This window comes from Colias croceus, chromosome 7, assembly GCF_905220415.1.
Source record: "Colias croceus chromosome 7, ilColCroc2.1".
NCBI classification, from domain to species: domain Eukaryota; kingdom Metazoa; phylum Arthropoda; class Insecta; order Lepidoptera; family Pieridae; genus Colias; species Colias croceus.
The window spans coordinates 9267414-9289949 of record NC_059543.1 but is presented as its reverse complement, the minus strand read 5'-3'; the positions used below and the strand labels follow the sequence as shown (position 1 = coordinate 9289949).

At 32.9% G+C, this 22536-nt stretch overlaps 1 protein-coding gene across 10 annotated transcripts in view; it reads left to right on the top strand.

Annotated features, from left to right (window-relative positions):
• Positions 1-20060, top strand: part of LOC123693189 (sorbin and SH3 domain-containing protein 1) — a 121090-nt gene extending 101030 nt beyond the window's left edge. For 5 of the 10 annotated variants that reach the window (XM_045638183.1, XM_045638182.1, XM_045638181.1 and 2 more), the window contains 11 exons: positions 1893-1978; positions 2529-2698; positions 8161-8220; positions 13937-14100; positions 16773-16823; positions 17009-17263; positions 17526-17766; positions 18084-18242; positions 18875-18989; positions 19276-19421; positions 19916-20060. In XM_045638183.1, the coding sequence (XP_045494139.1) occupies positions 1893-1978; positions 2529-2698; positions 8161-8220; positions 13937-14100; positions 16773-16823; positions 17009-17263; positions 17526-17766; positions 18084-18242; positions 18875-18989; positions 19276-19421; positions 19916-19938 (1470 nt within the window). In that variant the 3' untranslated portion in view covers positions 19939-20060. Of the gene's footprint in view, positions 1-1892; positions 1979-2528; positions 2699-3506; positions 7977-8160; positions 8221-13936; positions 14101-16772; positions 16824-17008; positions 17264-17525; positions 17767-18083; positions 18243-18874; positions 18990-19275; positions 19422-19915 lie in introns of all 10 variants that reach the window. The other 5 variants (XM_045638188.1, XM_045638187.1, XM_045638184.1 and 2 more) reach the window with 3 other exon arrangements.
• Positions 20061-22536: the final 2476 nt, after the last annotated feature.

The following is a 22536-nucleotide window of genomic DNA, read 5'->3' as shown; positions in this document are numbered from 1 at the left end:
GAATATAATCTAAAACTTACTAAAAATACAAAATCTGCCGGTTTCCGCATGACCGGAAGTCTGGAGGAGCCATTTCGTCTTCCGGAAAACGCGTTGCAGCATATATGTCGCGAACTTTACTTTTTCCAAAAAATAAACAAAAAAGGTAATTTTATTTTACAAAAAAAGGGCTCTTTTCATTTTTTTCCAAATTTAAACCTTTTTTTACTTGAAGCATCCTAAAAACTCAAACTCCCGGTTTTATGAGTATATCTCGAAAACTGAGGGTGTTAAGAAAAATTGATATGAAATAACGGTGATAAAAAAAAAGAAACCCACAAACCTTTTTCGGTCAGATTAAGAGAACCCACCAACATTTTTGTCAGATTAAGAAAATATGCTTTCAGGATACCGAGATAAACCTCCCCTATGAAAATCTGACGCGCTCGAGTATTTCAAAAGGACTTTTTTTTTCTGCATTTTCAAATATTCATCGTAACTTATCGTCATGCCGTAATCGTCAGTTTTTTTAAGGGGAGCTTCCTTGAGGCCTACTTAACACCCCTTCCGAAAATCTGACGCGCTCGAGTAAATTTTTTTTTGTGCATTTTTGACGAATTTATATGCCTAGCCCCACCACGCAAACCGGCAGATTAGTATACCGTTGTTATCAGAGGCACTTGGGGCATACGTAGTATGAATATCTGACGCGCTCGAGAATGCCCAAGTAACTGTTTTTTTTTACATTTTTGAAAATCCGTACACGCCAAACCCACCGCTAAAATGGTTTTTACCATAGAAGCTTTTCTTTTCGAAATTATTTTCTCTTTCGATTTTGATAAGTCTCGACGACGCCGTTGAATTACGCCATTTAGCTACCTCGCCTCCCTATCTATCATAAGTATTTCGAATTATGGTTGAATGAGGTATCAAAGAAAGCACAGTCGCTTCGGCAACGGAGCCAAAATGAATTTGAGAGTGTACAATTTCCTCTGAATATCAACAATTCCTTTTAAAGGAGATGATTTTAATGTTCAGTATGTGTAGTGGAGTAGGAAAATTGTTAAACTTAAAAGTTAAAAGAACCAGATGATAATTTATATGAAAAATATAATGCTATTTTTTAATACCTTTTGGACAGGATATTTTAAATGTTTTATCTCGCATTCAGTAATATTTGTAGAAAAAGGCTAACTTGTATGAAGTCATGCATTTTGACCTGAGTTTCTTCTTAATTGTGTTGTAAGTAGGAAATAAATGGTTTATCTGTATAAGATTCTCGTATCATTTGAAGCATGCAGAACTGAGTACAATTTGAACTCGAATTTTTTTTTTGCTTCATAGTTAATTCCTCTTATTTCAAATCAAAATTACTACAACGGATTTCGAGTTTGAATTATTTTGTTTCATCTTTTCATTTTTGTAAATAATAACTTGATTATTGAACTGTGTGTATTATTTTATGTTAGATGCGTTTGTATAATGTAAAATGTTTTAGCATTAGTTAAATTACACCTAAATCCAAAAATTCTCAGTATTCTTACAATATATTATCACAAATAACTTGTATAATTATCTTCTCTTTGAAGCATGATTTACCACTCTTTGACATAGTCGTATGATGTTGCACTTGCATAAGCTGGAACTAAAAAATTTAAAGCTACCTACCAGATTTATGGCCGTTTCAAGTTTATTAAATTACTCAATTATTAGGAATGTTCGAAATTAAAAGATTTCGTTCTAGAAACTACTCTTATAAAAAATGAATCATAAACCTCAATATGATTTGAGATTAAAAAAATAACGATTATGTTTCTAAGTATATATTTTTCTTTGATTCCATGTCTACTACAGAATTTCTTCTCGGTAAAACTAGATAAAATGTTCATACTAACAAAACAATGATTTTTCAGCAAAACAAATCAAGTACAACGTCGCTGCCTCCAAAAGAAAAGAAAGATATCACATCGACTATATTATCAAAGTCCAACATGGCAAGGTATGTACTTTAAAATCATACTCAATATACAAAACTTACATGATAGAAACTTTTCTAATTTATACTTAAAAGTAGTAATTTATGTTAAAAATGAGAAGTAAATTTAAATAAGTAACTTATAAGTGTTTAAATGGAGTGTAAAAGTGATGTGAAAGTTCAATAGGATTCTTATGTAGTACATTATTTAATTTATTTATATTTATATAGTGTAATGTATTTATAAAGATAAAGGTATCATCAAAATGTTGTATTTTCTTATTTACATAAACTTATTAATATTCTTTGAAAGGTTTTATTTACGGGTAAACAGATCGACCTGTATAATAGACAATAGCTTAGATTAAGGTCTCCGCGCGCGCTATAAGCGCCAATCCTTAATCTAAGAGACAATAGTTTTACCTCGAAAACTCGCCTGAATTTTTTTATTTTTTAACAAATTACAAATATTCTCTAGGACCAGTTGGTTCCAAAATCTATGTATAATCTTATGTATACCTTAATAAAATCTGCAGTGTTGAGACTTATAATAATGTAATATATTTAATAATAGGGCTTTAAAAGAATCTGGATACGAGTCTGACTCGACGCTGATCTTCAAGAGACACGAAGACACGGAGGCTCCGCTGTCCCCAGCGGAACGCCGCGCGGCTTATAGAGACTTACAAGCTGGGGGCGAACCCCCCTTACGGGGTTTCAGGTCTCCAGCTCCTCCAAGAACAGGTAAATTTACAAAAAATGTTGAAACTACTATCAATATAAAATCGAATTTCATAAAAGACTTAGACATTTCCTCTCAAATTGTTCTCATCTTTTTCAAAAACAAAATTTTTTATTTTTATTTATCTGATGAATCCGTAATGTTTCCATAATAACTTTAATAGATTTGACAGTGTTAAACATAAGTTCTAATATTTTTGGGTACAATGAACTGTACGCTAGGCTCCTTAAAATTTTTTTTTGGAAAATTGGAAGCATGAATATTTCGGTGGCGGTATAATGCTTACTTCTTTCTTCGGGATCAATTTTTTAACACCAATATACAACAATGATGCGTTTTTCAATATGTAATTTAACGGATACCACGCAAGGTCAATTGTGTAGTGGACACGTATAGATTGCTATGTGGGCTATTGTCAGACGAGGTCAAAACATAATTACTTTTATGATGCTCTATCTAACCGCATTTACTCTATAACAACGACCGCTTAAGGTAAGTTAGAATTTTACTTATATGCATGCTGGCTATTCTTATAACTATATAATAAAGGTTCTGGGGATTTGGAATATGGCTGAAAACAAGGTAAACTACCGCATGTCTCTTTTACCTTTCACCTTATTTTATGACATTGTTTTACTCCAAAATAAAGCAACACATATCAACACGTTTTTTGAACGTTTCAAGCACAATTGTAGTTCCACATTAGACATAAAGGCTTTCACGTAATTTATTTATAACAGGGCACACGATACACACACGCCTAACGAACTAAGGAAGGAGTACTAATGACTTAAGATGGATGTTTCACAGAGGAATCTGAAATCGAATACATTCCAATATCGTCGACGTTGACTAAAATCAGAGTCCACAAAAAATCTCCTAGCCTGCATGAAGTTATCTGCTATCCTATAACAAGTATAACTACGGACTTTCTAAGAGATCAGAGTAAAAATGAAAAATGTTTTGCTAAAGAAGAAGGATTAACACCTCCTCCACCGCCTCGAAGAATATCTTCAAGAAGTTGCCATACACTGAAACTTGTAACAGCAAAACCGAAGGCCGTTTCTCCAAACCGTACAAAAGTACCTTCTAACGTAGATCTAATAAAAGAAAAAATAAGTAACAAACTAAATAGACAAAATACAGTAATTCTCAGACATCCGTCTGATTCTTTTCTCATTGCATCTTCGTCAGCACCTCCGGCTTTGACTAAAAATAAAAGCATTGTCACATCAGGTGTACAGAAACCTCAAAATAAAACTATGGAAAGTGGCAGTAAAACAGTCGGTACAAGCAGCTTTGGCTCATCAAGAAAGACTATGTCCCCAATACAATACAACACAACATGTCGCAGTAGATGCGGAGGGTCATCAATAGTGATTGAAGGCGGAGCAGGTAGAAAAACACCAATAACAAATATATTAGATAAAGTTACACCCATTGATAAACTTTGGGGATCACAAAAAAGAAATGAAAGAATAGATATATCTAAATTAAGAGCTAAGAATGCAGAAAAAGGTAAAATCACTTCATCAAGGATCGTTAATAATAAACCAATAATTACTTCTACAAAATCACCCATATCGCTAGGTGTAACACATAAAAGTCGTGATATGGTCCGTACCTCGGAAAAAATACAAAAACTGAAATTTGTGAATGCTTACACCCAATCCACACCTTGTTTAGTTAATAAAAAGGACGATCGCCAACCCAAAATGAAAACAATTTCAAATATTTCTAAATCATCTTCAAACATTTGCTCACTGGTTAAAAAGTCGTCAAATATAAAGTCGCCATCAATTAATCATCTAAAAAAGAAAAAATCTCTGGAAACTATTACCATAAAACCCAAGAGTCCTAATCCCGGTCAATCAAATAAATATAAATATAATTCACCACAGAAATCTTCAAAAGACAGTAGTAAAAAGGATTTAACCATGTATAAAAGCAAAATATTGTATGATAAAGACACATGTAGTAGCCAATTTGGAGATGATACATGTGATATGAGAAGGGTAGAAAATCCTAAAAGAATTAACTCTAAAGAAATAAAAAAAACGCATGATGCTGTCATGACAAATTCATTTTTTCAAAACTTGTTTTGTAGAAATGTTAATTTTCCAGTAGTCATAGATACAAGCGTTAAAAGTAACGTAAAAGAAAAAGCTAAATATTTTCTATCACATCCAGATTATAATAATATAAACGCTTTACCTAGCGCCTTAAATACATATTTGATACACCGAAAGCCCGTATCCCTTTCAAAGTTTAAAATGTGGGACAAAACTTCAAGCCCTATCAGAAGTCAAAGCCCACGGTCAGTATCATGGCCGGGTAGAATGGATGGAACAATTCGAAAATTCGAAAGTTTAGTAAACTATAGTGATAAGTTTGGATCATCTTCATCATTATCTACAGTAAGGAGTAAGAGTGAACCTCCGGCAAGCAAATTATATTTTTCTCAAACATCCCGACCCAAATCCCCTGTTGTAATATTTCATAGAAAAGATAATGATGAAACTCCACCAATGGAATATTACACTTCGATACGAGATGCAACAAGTCCACGAAGTATTGTTTATACAACGGCACAGAGAAAATCAATTTCTGCTCTCAACAAAAATGTAAACAAAGGACCGGCACGATCAGGTGATATTATTCGCCCTCTTTCCCCCCATGCTAATCATTTTTCGCATCAATATATCGATTCTAAAGCAGATTATCAAGACCTCTTTACCCCATCTACAATTTTCTTTTCACAAACCTCAAGACCTGTTTCACCAAAAGTTGTGAAACAATCTGCCAATCTAAGTAGAAGCCACTCTACCTCACCAATACCAATACGATCACCATCGTACAGAAGAATTCACAGTGCTAAAACACAGCATAAAAGTATGATAGAATCAAGGCCACGTAGCGTTGATAGTTCAAATAAAGTAATATTACCTCCACTCAAATCTAAATCTAAAAGTGACACAATTGCTCAGTGTAACGATCCTGAATATGAGGAGTATGTATATGATATACAAAATGCAAAAAAAAGATCTGAAAGATTTCGTGAATTGAATAGATATTACTCTTATCTTGAAAGGGTTGGTGAACTCGAGAAATCAACTTCTATCAACGATTTGCGCCACAGAAAAAAAGATGAAGAAATTATTGACTTTGATAGATGGAAAAAAATTCGTGCTATAGAAAGAGCTGAAGAAGAACTAAATAATTTATATGAAAAACTTAAAATTGCTCAGAATGAAAAGGATTTCTTGTTTTATCCAAGAGATGTAAAAGATTTTCGATGGAATTGTGATAAGGAAAGAGGTCTCAAAGTAAAAGAAAAATCAGTTGAAGATCTAAAGGATGACTTTCTACAGAAATCATTACACGATTCTCATGACATAGACCAATTTTTATTAAAAGATGTATATAAACCTCTATGGAGAGGAACAAGTGTAGCAGAAACAGCAATTAATATAAACAGAAAAAATAATCAAAATGAGCCTGTTAAGTGCAACTCAAATGTTAAACACGTAAAACAAAGCAAAGAATTATCAATCGGTGATCTAAGAAAGAAAATTGGCATCGGTAATCGTCTTTGGAGTAGTTTATCTTTAGATCAAGTCAATGCGTTAAAAGACCAACTCAATGCCATTTATAGCAAAGAATTAGAGTCTAAATCTAACAAAAATTTAGACAAATTTACAATTGAAGTCAAAGGAGAAAGGAACAATTTTAACTCAAATTTACATGTCAGATGTAGCTCATTGAACAATGCTAATTCTCCAAAAACAAATAAAATTACCAAATCAGAATCAATCGCGGGAATTTGTCCCGTTACAACGGATAAAGAAATTAAAAATAATGTCAATAAAATGCAAATGGTACTAAGTGAAAATGAAAAGAAAATTATATCTCAAACATTGAGTAAAGAAGTTATAAAAAGAATCAATAAAGAAACTACCAATCAATCGACAAATAATGAACCTAAAAAGTATGATGATGAATCATTAATTCAAATGCCAAATAACAAAGAAACAAATAATGTTTTAAATAAATTATTAGACCATAATAGACATGTAATATATGCATCAGAAAAGGAAGAACCTACTCAATCTTCTGCCAGCGAAACGGAGACAGGTGGTTCTGATATATCTAACACAACAGTTATATACGTAGCCCCAAAAAAAGAAGTTAAGAAAAAGGTAGAATATTTTGAATCTGTACAAAATATGCCTACTAAGGATAGCATTCTAAATAGTACAGAAAGCAAAGCATCCCAAGCAAATAACACTTTATTAGAAATAAACAAAGAACAAATACCACATTCACAATCATGTACGAACATTAAGGAACTTTTTGGTGAAAGCGAGAAAAATAAATTTTTATCATTGCCTTCAAAACCTGACCTAAATTCAAGATCACCTTCGCCTTACTCCGAGTTATACATAAACGATCGACGTACGCCTGACACGCTACGTTGCTCTAGTGACGAGACAATCTGGCGAAGTCGAAGCCCGTCGCCCGATGCGGAACGATACTGGCAAGCTTACTTTAAACTGGCGCGTGTTGGGGAAGTTCGCCGTCTAGCGCGACGCTTCGATTCACCCTCCATGGTCGGAGGATTAAGACGACATCGTAGTGACCCAGAAATAACTAGAAACGATATTAAAAACTGCCTTTGCGCCGAAAAATTAGGAAAACAAAGCGAATCATGTAAAACATCATTAACAGTAGCGCGAGTACCTCTTAGGTCTAAAAATCGCTTTATGCCTCACATTGACATAATATCAAAATTAGCCGCGCTTCGGAGGCGAACTACGCCACGTTCTCGATCGGCTGAAGAAGCGTTTGAATGTCGGCCTGGAGAAGTAGAAAGAATTCGAAAAAGGTTCGAAGTTATGTCCATTCTAGGTCAAATCTATAACTCTGCCCCTGATGTGAGTGAACTGAAAGATATAGCACCATATTTGGAAGGATCTTGGATTGCACATCAATATCCAAAACCGAGTGATAACAATAGATCTATTGCGGACCCGAAAACTTACGTTCGAGGTCGATTATCACCTGTAAAAAAGGAAATTAAAAAATCAGTTTTCAAGGAACCATTGAAACTAAGTTCTATTTTAAAAAGTGATACAATTGAGGGCCAGCAGTTTGACCCGTCAGTACACCGGCCGATCAGCCGCTATGAGCCACCCCGTGCGCCACCCCGCCCACCACCAGCTGAGTGGCCCTACAAACTAGCATCGTTTGTCACACCACGAAACACAGTCACATTTAAAGGTTAATATTTTCTTTTTTTTATGTTTTTGATACATTCCATTATTGTTTAATTTTGGAGTTAATCGATGTTCATTTTTATTTTTCATTTCATTTGTTTGTGGAAATTGCCATAAAACTTATTAGTAACGTTTATCTCTTATATTTTTCAATCATACCATCATATTTTATTAAATTCTGATGATAGAAAACGATTCTGCGCCGGAGCCACCGCGTCGAATGCAACACAGCAGCATCTCCGATTCAGGTAATTTGTGCATTTATTTTAAATTTATTATTATTTTTTTAAATTAAAACTATAACTTTTAAAATTATGTTAATAGCTGCTACATTTATTTCATTCACACTTAGAAAGTGTTTATTTTTTTTTTTCTTTTTATAAGCTATAATATTGAAATAGCAATTAAATATTCACTAATTATAATGATAATAATACCACATTTCATTTAAAAATGTTTTTGTATAGAACAATAGCTGAAAAGATGTATAAAAACGTAGGAATTAGGAAAATGTTGTAATTTTTCTAGGAGGCAAGTAATTACGTCTTATTATAAACCATAAGAATGAAACAATAGTCTTTGTTAACTATTGATCTGTCTATTCTTACATTAGAAGTGAATGTGTGTGGTTTTGGCCATTATTTTTATAGTCTTATACCAATTATTATCTACATATTATCAAGACCATTAAAGGCCGACAAGATATTTACGTCACTGAATTCGTCAGAGTTTAAGGTCACCGAGGCAGTTTTTTCGTTTGTAAATAGTGTGCCACGCTTCCTTATTGAGATCGGTTCTATTCGGTGGAAATATAATAAATAAATAGTTTCTTGGTGTGTTAAAACTTATCTCTTTGACATTATCTAACCTACGTATTACTGATAGTCGCTATCTACTCAACCGGGTTTAGTTTCGCGCTATCCGTGTTAAAATCTAGCCAAGAATTGCAATGAAATAAGACATTAAAATGAATTTGAGTGACCGAAACAATAGTGCGAGTGCAAATATTTACTTACGAGATGACGATGGATTTTACAGTGATGTTCCGTTATCGGGATCTTTGTCGAAGTCCTTGTTAGCGCTAAATAAATACGTCAAAAAAAATTTACTATACGATGACAGTGAAGACCCAGAAGAAACGAATCAAAATGATGGTGCATATTTTTCGCAAGAAAGTACTCCAAACGACTCAGTAGTGAAAAGTGACACAGAAAGTGTGACAAGTCATGAACGTGTTGTGCAAAATAATGGCACAATCATTATTACTAAATACACGGTTACTTGCGAATCTCTAAAAGATACAAGTGATCCTACAACACAAACAGATGATTATAAATTTCAACAACTTCTCGATAATTCAAGTTCTATGAGTCACCGAGATTCTTTATCATCAAATTCCTCAAGTAATAATACATCATTAAATAACAGTGAAAATGATGTCCAGTTTTCACATGAGAATGCAGTATCTAAGTTGAATCTGGAGGATGAAAGAAGTAAAGAAGATGTCATTTTTAATGAAAATGCCGGCGAAACCGTTGTAAACGTACGAAGACATACAGTTCATTTTCCAAATGAAACTGAATCAACATACGTGGATAACAAACCAGAATTGGAACTCGAGGGTGAAAACATTACGAAAAATGTAATTTTACGAGAAAAGACGAGTGAAATGGTAGTAAACCCACAGCGGCATACACTCCATGATTTCACAAACTGGGGCAACAGGACAGACAAATATCCAGATGTATACGCTCCATTGCCTTTTAGTAAGTACGCCCAAGCGTTGCGTGATCGTTATCATTTACTCTTTAATCAATAACGTTAGTATTGAGGTAAATTGTTACTCACGAACGTCGGAACGGAACGTCTATAAATAAATCTAATAACATCATTAATTGACTGTTTTCGTGTTGTAATGATAAGCGCGTGAGCTTTAAAACTAAAAAGTCCCAGGCTAGATCGTACGTAGAGGTTACTTTAACGGTAATTATAATTAATAAAAAAGTTTCGCATGTAACGTATTAAATACGACTCTACATTCTTCTTTCTAAATTAATTTGTTTACATTTTTAATTCTTTAACCTATATTATTATAATTGGCTCATAATCGTATGTATCACATTAAATAAAATCATAATAATTATTATTACAACCGACCATGGTTCACGGTAGTAGCGGAAATCCTTACGTTTTTTTAAGAGTTAACGTGTCTAATGTAGAGCAACATCGATTTTGGCTGTTATATTCATAGATATTTCGATATTTTTAGGTTTCAACTAAAATTTATACCTAATCGAAATTTAATGCGTTGCTCCCAAACTATCAGATAATTTCAACATTGTTACACTCATTGTTATTTATAAACAATGCACAATATCTTCTGATAAATACTATATGATTTGATGCATACATTCCATGAACATAGGTGATAATCACTTAAGTAACGATATCTTTATTATTGCTACGTTTCATTATAATCATTATTTATTAAAACGTTCTTGAAATTATACTAAGTTTTTTAATGCACAAGTGCGAATATAAATATTTATACCCCTGCAGAAAACTAAATTTTTTATGAATGTTTGCAATAGCCATGAAAACAAATTATCAAAAAATAGAATCATTAGGTCGGGGCTATGATCAAAAATGGAATTAAACAACAAAATGAAATTATAGAAACCAAAGCTTAATTCTCTTATCTAATAATCTTTACAGTCTCATTTCGGGCTCAGATTTTTAGCGTTTTATTTCTACAATCGCACGACTGCAATAAAAGCAAAATCCAACAGAGATCTTTGATGGCTGACGATAATGGCCTAGCATAGCGACCATTAGCAAATGTTTGTCGTGAAAATAAAACCATAAACGCTTGATGCTTGATGGTGACACGATTAACTTTGGCGGGAGAGGATGAAAGTGAACGTGATCACTCGTCAGTCATCGGCCCGGTGACAAACAGACCGGACGGATAAGTGATATTTGTGAAGTAGTGGTCTACTGAAATGGGAATACTGAAACAGATAAAAAAGATCGCGACGAACGGTTTGTTGAAGTGCCTTTTTTATACAATATGTAGATTGTAGATATATTATATTATGTAAAAAATATTTTTAATAAGTTTTGTATTAAGTTTTATGTTTATGATAAACTTTATACCTACTGTTATTTATTATACTGTAGCTCTATACTGTCTTAATAATTTTTATTAATTTAATATCGTTAATAGTTCCACAAAAACGTTAATACGCAAGGTTTTAATAAAAAGGGCAATCTAGGCCATTAAAGAGTACAGACAAATTGTATAACCAATACAAAGCTGATTGAAAAATACGCGTCGAATTGCTACTGTCTCCAGTTTAAGTTGGATTAGAACACCTTATTGCAAGATTAAAAAGATTAATGAAAATATATTTCGAAGCACCATTTAGAAAAATAGAACAATAGCACATTAAAAAAAACTTCCATCGTAAACATTGCAATAACTATTCTTTAATGTTCTCCAAAGTAAGAGCAAAAGGGTCAGAAACGACTCATCTTAAGCTTAGAAAATAACCGTTCTGTTATCAATGTATCCTCTTCAATGAATATAACCTTTATTGTGCTCTGTACACAATTTATTAGTAACCGCAGTTCATATTTCAAGCAGTGAAATATTATCCCACGATACTAAGCAATAACAGTTGCAGAGTATCAACATATATAACTAAATCTTAAATATTAGGTACGGTAAGTAAGTACTTGGCCTCTAGTACGAGAACTGTCCTTGCCAGGAAAACAATTATAGACCTTTAAATATATTCCCCTACATAATAAGACTCTTTTAAACCTTTCAAACCGGTGTTACCGTCGATTATGATTAACTTAAATACAAAACAAAGTCAATAGAACGTCCCAAGATTGTAATCAAAATGCGCGATCTCATTTGCCAAAATGAATTCACTTCTCTTCCTTAGCTCTACCATGACTCTAACCTGTGGTCTCTACTCTTCAATGTGACAAAGCTATCCTTAGCTTTATACTAAGCTTGAAACTTTCCTAAACGAAGCAATTCTCATATAACTAATCAAAAAAATAGTTTAGACCGGCTTCGTCATTTTGATCACTACCCTGGTAATACATATCATATTATGTACCGTGTTTTCCAATTATTGTCCTTATCGACATGAATCCCATAAAATAGACATTGTAGGCGTTTCGAGACTTCATTTAATGTGTTTAACGATTTCCATACACGTTCATTTCAAGTACTTGATGCGAGAAACTCGTGTTTATGTAAGTGAGCACGTGCTAGACATACCTTCTCAGAGAAAGTTGAGTTGTGGGCAAATGTTAAGGGATTTCCTTTTATATAAGAAAAACTTGCAATGCCCGTTTTCAGCTACTGATTAGAGAAAACAATATTTATATAATAAATCCCTCAATATAAGGTCAATGATACAACAATTTTTATAAAAAGAATAAAGAATAGTTTCAGTTTTGAAGTGGGTTTCCGTAAATTTAAACGTAAACTTTTAGTAACTAATAGCAGAGGTTAAATCGCATCATATTATGTGTACATAACGGGGGCATTCAAATTATGTAACTTTAATAGTACCTGTAATTAATGCGAAACATAATTCAAATGACTATTCGATCTCATAATTATTCAAAATTAGTATTTCATCATCTGTTTGTGACCGATGATCACTGACCGTTATTAAGTATTTTAAAATTATATTTGTATACTAATTAAATTCAGTAGGAATGTACATTTTTTATAATTTAAATATATGAATAAATAATAATAAACGTACGTTACATAATCGATTATTATAAGAAGTGCGTTTTAAAGCCATACAGGTAACTTGTCGTCTTCGTAAGTCAAGGATTACCTTCATACTATAAGATTTTATGCTAATTTTCTTTATTTTAATTCTATTCGATCTCATAATTTTCTTTATTAATATTAGTATGTACCTAGGTAGGTACATACTAATATTAATACGTGACGGGAACAGGTGTTCCCTTCACGTATAAATCCAGGAAAGGGAACAGGTGTTCCCTTTTTCACGTCAGATTACATGAAATAGGAAAATCTATTTTATAATGTTGATGTTGATATAATATATTTGATAAAAGTCATTTTGAGGTTTCAAGGAAAGAATCGATAACCTAGTTACCTACAAAAATTATTAAGAGACTATAGACTTATATATCCCTAACGGGCTATAAAAAAGCATCGCAAAGAACTGTCCAAAATTCACTTTTAATATAAACAGCGTTAGATGAAAATCAACAGCGTGTCAAGCCTTTCGTTCCGACCTACTTCCGATAGTAGTTAACGTAGTACATAAACCGGTTTACTCTGATGTGTTATTATATTACGTATCGTCACATAACCATACGAAATATCGATGTCTGTTACAGCACCGATCGCCGATGTTTCCGTTGACTTTCACTCTTCTAAGTAATTCATTAATGACGTAAAGTATCATTTTTATTTACCATTGTTGTAATCATTATGAAATTAATTGCCTAATCTGTATTGTTTTCGGTCTGCTAAACAGCGTTTATTGATACTTGATCGGTTTTTAAGTAATGATAGAGATAGAAAATAACAGCTGTAATATCAACTGAAATTAAACTAGAACATATTTTTGTTGTCTATGCTAACTTCAAGTTAACTTACAAAACAGACACAAGTTATGTTGCATGAAATGATGTGTTGGTTATTATTAAATTAAATTTATATAAATAAAATACATATTTTAAACAATTTTACGTCGAACTTATTAAATAATTTTCTTTTGGTTTTTTTTTTTTTGATATGCTTCTACGAACACTAGCTTATCAATAATTCACACAAAACGATTTTGACTGTTACTAAAAGTCCACCAAAAAAAAGTCGTTGCAGAATCTCCAACTATTACTGAAGTATTTAAAAATCGTTTAAAAGGCAAGATCTAACCCCACAATCCCTTCCAGAATCTCCAAGCCGGCGCTACGTGGAAAGCGACGTAAACATCCACTACCGATGCCCGGTGCGGCACGACCCGCTGCCGCTCGTGCCGGAGCGCGAGCTGGCCAGGCAACAGGCGGAGCACATGAAACAGCTATATAGAGAGCAGAAACGGAATAAGTATTTACAGGTGTGTATGATTTGTTGATGTTGGAGAAGCATATGAACAAAAAGTTATAGTCATTAGTAGCCATATGGATAAGTTAAATGTGAAATAAATAAATAATTTAAGTTAAGAGTGTAGAAATACTTGATGATCGATGTTTCGGTAATAGTCAATTTTGATCGAATAAAATATATTATATAAGTATACTGTAGGAAAATGGCGATATCAATAAGATTAAGATAGTTTTTGTGATGGAATTAATAACTACAAAAACTTATAAATTAACTTAAAAAGGAAAGTGTATTAAAAAGATAATATTGAAGTCGATTCGCATCGAATGAAAATAAAAACCCTCAAATCAACTAAGTACTAACAAAAAACTGTTCAAGTTTTTCTGTGTTATTATGAAATCTGAAGTACAATAAAAACAGACTGTATTAAAAGCAAATCGAGCAATTAAAACGAATATAAACTTAGATAAAAGCCTTTCACATTGAACAGAAAAACCAAAGATTTTCGTGATAAAATTCCAAGAATGGGTGAACGGAAATTTGCGATTATCTTGCCAGTCAACGGTTCTTAGATAATGTTTAATCTACTTACTGAACCCACACGCTATTAATTTTAGTTTGATCAATATCTAATTACGTAGGGAACTTTAAATAACAAATTGACTTAAAACTGAATATAGGTAATCGTTTGATTTTAATAATAGATAATACTTAATAGGTACATATCCACAACGAGGATTACATGATCCAGTTACACATGTCAGATTTACCCTAGTATACTGTATTATTTTATAGAACTGTATTTTGTATAGCCTTATGATAGCAGCAATTTAATCATATAAAATTATTACACATTATAATTTATAATATAGGTAATTATATTATATAAGTTTAAAAGCACCCCTATTCTTAAACTTTGTTGATTCTAACAATTTGATTCTGAATTTGATGTTATTATCATTAAAAAATGTCGTATTTGGTTCCATAGAGACATAATTCTATTTGTTTTGTGTACCTGGTACCTTGGTAACTATGTTTATACCGTGTGGTAAATATAATACGGTATCTTATTACATTTTGCGTTTATCAGGGCGTCCTATTGTGGCATTATAATGAAAGAACTTGAGGATCCATTTCGCAGGCCAAACCGTTATGTGAGATATTTTATTAAATTACACTATTTTTAAATATAATAAAATATATTATTGAAGTCACCAACTTGGCGGGGTATTTGTCTATGCACCCTTTGTAGAGCAATACAGAAAAAAAAATAAATAAAATAAAGTTTATTTGACTCAGAAACACAAACACATGGAATTTACAGATCTAATTTGCAGGTACCTACATACATTTTGTTACAACCAGAGTTTAAACAATGACCCCTATGCTAGGTTAAACCTGTGTTATAGGGGTCATTCATACATAATATTATAGTACCTTCACGTAATTTCGGAATACTTATAATAATAATAAAATGTTTGTTAGGGAGGATACCACCTTATAAGGAAAGCTATTTATCTTGTAAGTTTTCTTTTCATTTATATTCAGGCACAAGATATTTTTACGATACTATACCGGTTGTCTTAACCGGTATAGTATCGTAAAAATATCTTGTTTCAGTAACAGTTAACAGTTAACAGTTCTTATATTCTGCAATTATAGCAAATAGTTTTATGAGATATCCAAGGAATGAGAGGTCACGTCTCGAGTTTATTGATAACAGAATATTATTACGTCATATCTAATGTATCAAGAACACACTCTACTGCAAGTATATGTAGAAACAACGACAGTCGATTTTATTGTTATCCGATACCTTATAGGCTTTATCAAAATTCTAAGTACAATCAAATAGGTACAAATAACAATAAAACGCTTCAATTATTTAAATTCTTCAGTTAAGAAATAGTTCATGAATTCTAGATAAAATTCTGAAAATTTTAGCACCTTACACGTAGGTATAAGAATGTTGCTTATAAGTACTGGGTATTTATTTCAGTTTAATAAAAACGATTATCTAAAACTATGGAAAAACATATCAAATTCTAAATAAAAATACTTATCATGATTATATCCTGAACGCGGGGTATGTTAAACAATCAATGAAAGTAGATAAAAGATAAAAATTGGTACTTACTTTATCTCTATTATCACATATTTCGCAGCATCACTGTCTATAACTGTAAAAATTCGAATTAGTTTTTCCGAATAAACTTCTTAATAAATCTATGAATAAATACATAACTGGTTATTAACCTTGAGTCTTGACTCAAAAAACCTTGAATAAGCAAAATCGGTAAACAAATTGTCAAATTCCACGGCATTCCATTCATACTATAGATCAGCTTCCATTATAAATTCTTTTGTTGCCGATTATCACGGAAAATATTAACTAGAACCTCAGTTCAAGATAAAATCAGTTCGCGTTAGGTGGTTTATCAGTACTCCGTATTCAGGTATTATTATAAATTATTTATTTCATTTTAAATGCCATACTGTAGTAGGTAATCACAATTAGGCATAGGAATTTTAAATGTTCTGCATTCAAAAATTTAGTAATGATAACCTACTTAATATTACCGATGTATTGCGTTTATCAATTGTTTCGTATATTATACTTTGCCATATAAATAAATCTAGTTTGCAAAATTGAAGTGTGATTGCAAAGGTATCGTTAATTTTCAGGAGAATGACTATCACGACATCGACATACAAGCGTTCGATGCATCTATAAAGGTTAAATACGAGTGGACATAACCGTTTGTTTCTCTATTAACGTGCTATGTAACATTTTCGGCTGTACTCATTGGCATTTTATCAAAATTCTAAAACTCTTCCATTTTTTAGCATGCATTACCTTATGTGTATCATTTTAACTTTAAGCTCACTATAAAAGGACTACATAATTGTATTTTAAACAGGAGCTTCAAGACATGCAGAATAGACGTCATCAAGACAACTTCATGCCTTCACAGAAAACAGTAGTACCTCTGAATCGTTATGATGAAGCAGACAGAATTATTGCCAGAGCATTATACACATTTAATGGTCAAACAGCCAGAGAATTGAGCTTTAGAAAAGGAGATATTATTCACGTAAGACGACAGATAGATAACAATTGGTACGAAGGCGAAATTCATGGCAGAGTTGGACTGTTCCCGTACAATTATGTCGAGGTAAGTTTTGTGACCTAGATGAAACTGTTATGATAAACATTCTTATCCGATAATGATTAACCACAAAACAGATAGAGTAGTAGAGCGCTCAAATTATAATATGTATCTCTATATATCTTATTTCAAATTAGATCATACGAATTGAAAATATTATTATGCGTAGAAAGATCACTTTCACTATGTATACGTATATTTTAATATAGATACCTGCAATACGAATAATTTTACCTAATAAAATTATAAGTATTTAATTACATTTCAGCTATTAAAAGGCGATGTAGCCCAATCACCGAAAAAGCCCTTGATCCTCGAAGGTCGAGCTCGAGCGAAATTCGATTTCACAGCGCAAACTAACCTCGAGTTACCGCTGAAGAAAGGAGAATTAGTGGTTCTCACTAGGCGCATAGATCACAACTGGTGGGAGGGTAGACTCGGAAATAAAACCGGAATATTCCCCGATAGTTATGTAACTATACTACAGGAACCTAGTCAAAGTAAGCCTGGTAAGTGTCAACATCCTACTAATATTATAAATGCGAAAGTTTGTGAGGATGCATGTATGGATGTTACTCTTTCACGTAAATAATACTGAACCTATTACAATGAAATAAAGTTTTTCTTTGAAAACGCGGGCTAAGCTGTGGGTGGAAATCTAGTGGAATAATTATTTGCATAAAAATGAATTTTAACTTTATGTATTTGGTGAGGTGGTAACCAATATTATTGCATTATGTATCATGTACTTAAATTTCCTTTTCTTTTCTGTTCAACTATCTGTTATTCCTATAAAAAAAAATAATAATATATTCATATGTTTCAGAACCACAGCCAATACTTTCCACGGCGAAGCCAGTAGCATCTCCCGCAGCGCACGGGCTCGTGAACGGCGACAAGCGCAGTCTCGGCGCTCACAGCTACACGCCGCAACCGAACAGCCCCGCGCTTGGCAACGCGCCCCCTGCTACACAACCGTTGTTAGGTAAGTCGGTTGTTCTAGAACGTTCTAGAATGTTCTCGAATGTTCTAGAAGCTTGTTTCGTATACCGCTTTTTGATACGTCTGCGGTCTCATGAAAAGAGCAGCCTCCGCGCACACTTGCCGCAACCGAACAACGCGCCGCTCGCCACGCAACCGTTGTTAGGTAAGTCGGTTGTTCTAGAACGTTCTAGAATGTTCTCGAATGTTCTAGAAGCTTGTTTCGTATACCGCTTTTTGATACGTCTGCGGTCTCATGAAAAGAGCAGCCTTCGCGCACACTTGCCGCAACCTAACAGCCCCGCGCTTAGCAACGCACCGCCCGTCACGCAGCCGCTGTTGGATAATTCGATTGTTCTAGAACGTTCTAGAATGTTCTCGAATGTCAGCAGCCAAAGATACGCGCAGCTCCGCGCTCGCATCTACATTTCTTAATTTTAAGAGAAGAAAGATTTTCGATGTTCAAAAAAGGAATAGAAAATTTTAAAAATAATTATTTAATTAAAATTTAAAAATATAATATTCTACGATTTACGTATATTTATAATTTTACAGAAATATTATTATTATTTTGCTTTGATACCATATATATATAATAAGCCTATATAAATAAATAATAAAATGTTATTATTTTAGGTTATCCAACAAAACGCCCACAATCAGCGACTCCCGGCGAGCGAGGCTACAGCTCCGGCGTCGACCTCAACAACACCGAGCCGCTGTACGTCGATACTAATGCTGAAGCTATCCCGTAAGTGCAGTCATTTCTTGATTCTTATTTAATTATGTTTTAAAATATTATATGAGTAGGGAATATTTAATATTAGACATACAAGCGTTCAATGAATGTATAAAGGTTACGTACGAGTGGACAACATTTTCGGCTGTAATAATTGGTTTTTATCAAGACTCTTCCATTGTTTAGCATGCATTACCTGAAGACCTACTTCTAATCTTTCTATCATACCTACTTACAATTTAAATAATTGAATGATTAAATTTGAATTTGAGTTTATAAGAACTTCGTTAATTCCCAGATACCGCGCGATGTACAAGTACCGACCGCAAAACCCGGACGAATTAGAACTGAACGAAGGTGACACGGTGTACGTGCTGGAGAAGTGCGACGACGGCTGGTACGTCGGCTCCAGCCAGCGCACAGGCCGCTTCGGGACCTTCCCTGGTATGTATCATCATCTTCATCATCATCATCATCACCGTCATCATCATCATCAGCCCATATATTCCCACTGCTGGCCACGGGCCTCCTATGAGGATAGGTATACGGATATCTATGGGATATGATTTCTTAAAAGCCGACAATATTTGCGACCTGTTTCTTAAAAACCAGCACTTTCTTATTGTTTCTAATGTTTTAAATGTGTATGGTCCAGTGTCCTATCAATTTGCTCAACTTTTTCCTTTGTTCCCGTCATCAACCCTGACTTCATCGTTTTCCCTTTGAAAATAAGCAGCAGATATTCTCAACGAACCTATACGATATTAATTCTACATTATTACTTACGTATTACTCACATCTTAATTTGTATTCGCCACTAAGAACAATGATTAGAAATGATAGAGCTACAACCACATACAACTCTACATCTTTTTTCTTATCAACAACAACTTTTGTCGTATATAATTATTATTATTAACCTAAATATAATTGAACAGGTAACTACGTGGAGCGCATTTGATAGCGCCAAACGTCGCTGCTCCGGCGGCTCCGACGCGCTACACTCTGTACGCGGAAACGTTAACGCACACATATCACTCCCATAACACACACACATCACAATACAGATTTATTCAAATAAAAGTCAATATTTATGGTCTTACCACAAAACAATTTAAAACATTAAACATTTACAGATTTATTCATTGAAACTCAATATTTATGGTCTTACCCCGTGGGTCTTACCACAAAATTTAAAAACAGTCTAACTTTAAACAGAGATCTTTTCTTTAATAGTTGTCTATCTGAAATACGACAAACCCAGATTAAAAAGAACCCGCGCTTAAAGTTAAACCCTCTATTTTTTTTTTTTTTGTGGTAAGACTTTATTTACTCACTAGCTTTCCGCCCGCGGCTTCGCCCGCGTTTTCAAAGAAAAACCCGCATAGTTCCCGTTCCCGTGGGATTTCAGGGATAAAACCTAGCCTATGTTACTCGTGGATAATGTAGCTTTCGAATGGTGAAAGAATTTTTCAAATCTGCCAAGTAGTTTCGGAGCCTATTCAATTCATACAAACAAACAAACAAACAAAAAATCAAACCTTTCCTCTTTATAATATTTGTATAGACTATGACTTCTTTTAGACTCTTTTCTTTTAGACCAACATTAATACACGAATCAAAATCATGTCGAAACTACGAGTTTTATACCATTGAGTGTTCAATCAAAACAGACTGAAAATAAATTTATATGATACTCTGTGACGACTCCTTTACAATGTCCTGTCGTTTATCCTTGTAATAAATAATGTAATGATATAGTTTTCATAAAGTGTGTTATGGTGGAAATTATATGGAATGGCGATAACAATTATCAAGCTTTGTTACCAAATAAAACCATGACTCGTTTAAGATGCCACAGTTCTTCTCTCTTTTAATTTATTTTAAGTTAAGTTTTAATTCGACGTTTAACATAAGTATACTTTTAAATTTAATTAACATTATTTCGGCACAAACGTAGCATAATGATTGACTTACTAATAAATCGGTGTAATTTTACCATACCATTTTATTCTGTATCAACTCCTAAACCATCTACGTACCCAAAGTTGTTTAATATTTCCCAAAGAGTTTGTTTATTGAAAATATGTTAACTATATTGTACAATTGTATAAAATAATGAGAGACATTATATGTGTGTAAAGTTGTTTTAGATGTAGTTATTTATTTATATTTACGTGGAGGAAATGAGCTCGTCTTTTAAATTACTTTTTAAAAGATTGCAGCTGAAGTGTGTGTACTAAATCTTATACTAACTTATTTACTGAAATTAAATTATTTTATACACTATATAGTTACACGTAAATAAACATTTGCGTCAGATATTGGAGAACCTATTGAATAGTCTTCTCCGAGCACAGATAAATTAATAAAATAACAACTAGAACAAAAGTCGAACTTTGTTTAAAATTTTCTAGTACATCTTATCAAAGTTTGTACATTTTGTAAAATTGGTGAATATCATAAAACAACAAAAATCATATCATTTGGCGTGACGTGAGAGCAACTCTTAAAAATTAGTCGGATGAAATATTGATAAGAAATGCTTTAAGATTCTTCTTTTAGATTCTGGCTATTCTAAAATTTTTACATTAATTTAATGTATATTTCTGAAAACAGAAAGGTTGCGCCAAATATGATTTATTTCTTTTTATTCAAATGCTTATCGGACTATCAATATAATACTCACACCGATAAGTATAAATTAGTAATAGGGCGAGTAATTTGGAAACGTTTGACAATACATTTATATATTATGAATTATAATTAATGTTAGCATAGGTGTATCAAATCATAAAATGTAATGGCTATGTATTTTGTATGTGTAACAGGACTTCGTATGACATTTTGGTTTTGATGTTATACCTCTGATCAATATTTTGTTCTGGGTTAATATCTACTTATTATCTAGTCAAAAATGTTGTAATATTTTTGCATCTGTGTCTAAATTTATTAATTTTTAATACATATATACAAGTATAATATATCATAATTGTAATAAGAAATCTATTATATGAATGCCTCCTTGTTGGGAAAAATATTATGTATATTGTATAGCATGTTGGGATTAAAATCTCATAATTGCAATGAAAACTGTAATGGGCCCTCTTCACAATAGGCAGCATTGAGCGAGTAGAGATAGTCACGATAGTGTAGACTCTATCTGTAGTAAATGTCTATGATCGGCCGTTCATAATCACCATAATGGCGGCAAACATCGACGACCATTTGATGGGCCAACGCTGCCCATTGTGAAGAGGGCCCATAATGTACGATGTAACCGTGAATGTCTCGTAATCATTGTTAGATCTACCAAAGCACTACCTGTCTCGCCCTATGTAGACGCTTGTAAAAGCTTTCTCTTAATTATTAGTTTTAACCTGATAGTTGTTGTTCTGATGTTAATTTATTTTTAGTAGCACAAATGTTTTATTTGTTGTTGACACCTCTGTATATCGTAACATTAACGGCTATTGTTTCGTAAACGACACACCTAATAAATATAATCTTTCTATTACAATGTGTTTTATTTTTATTTCTCTTATATAACTACAAGGTA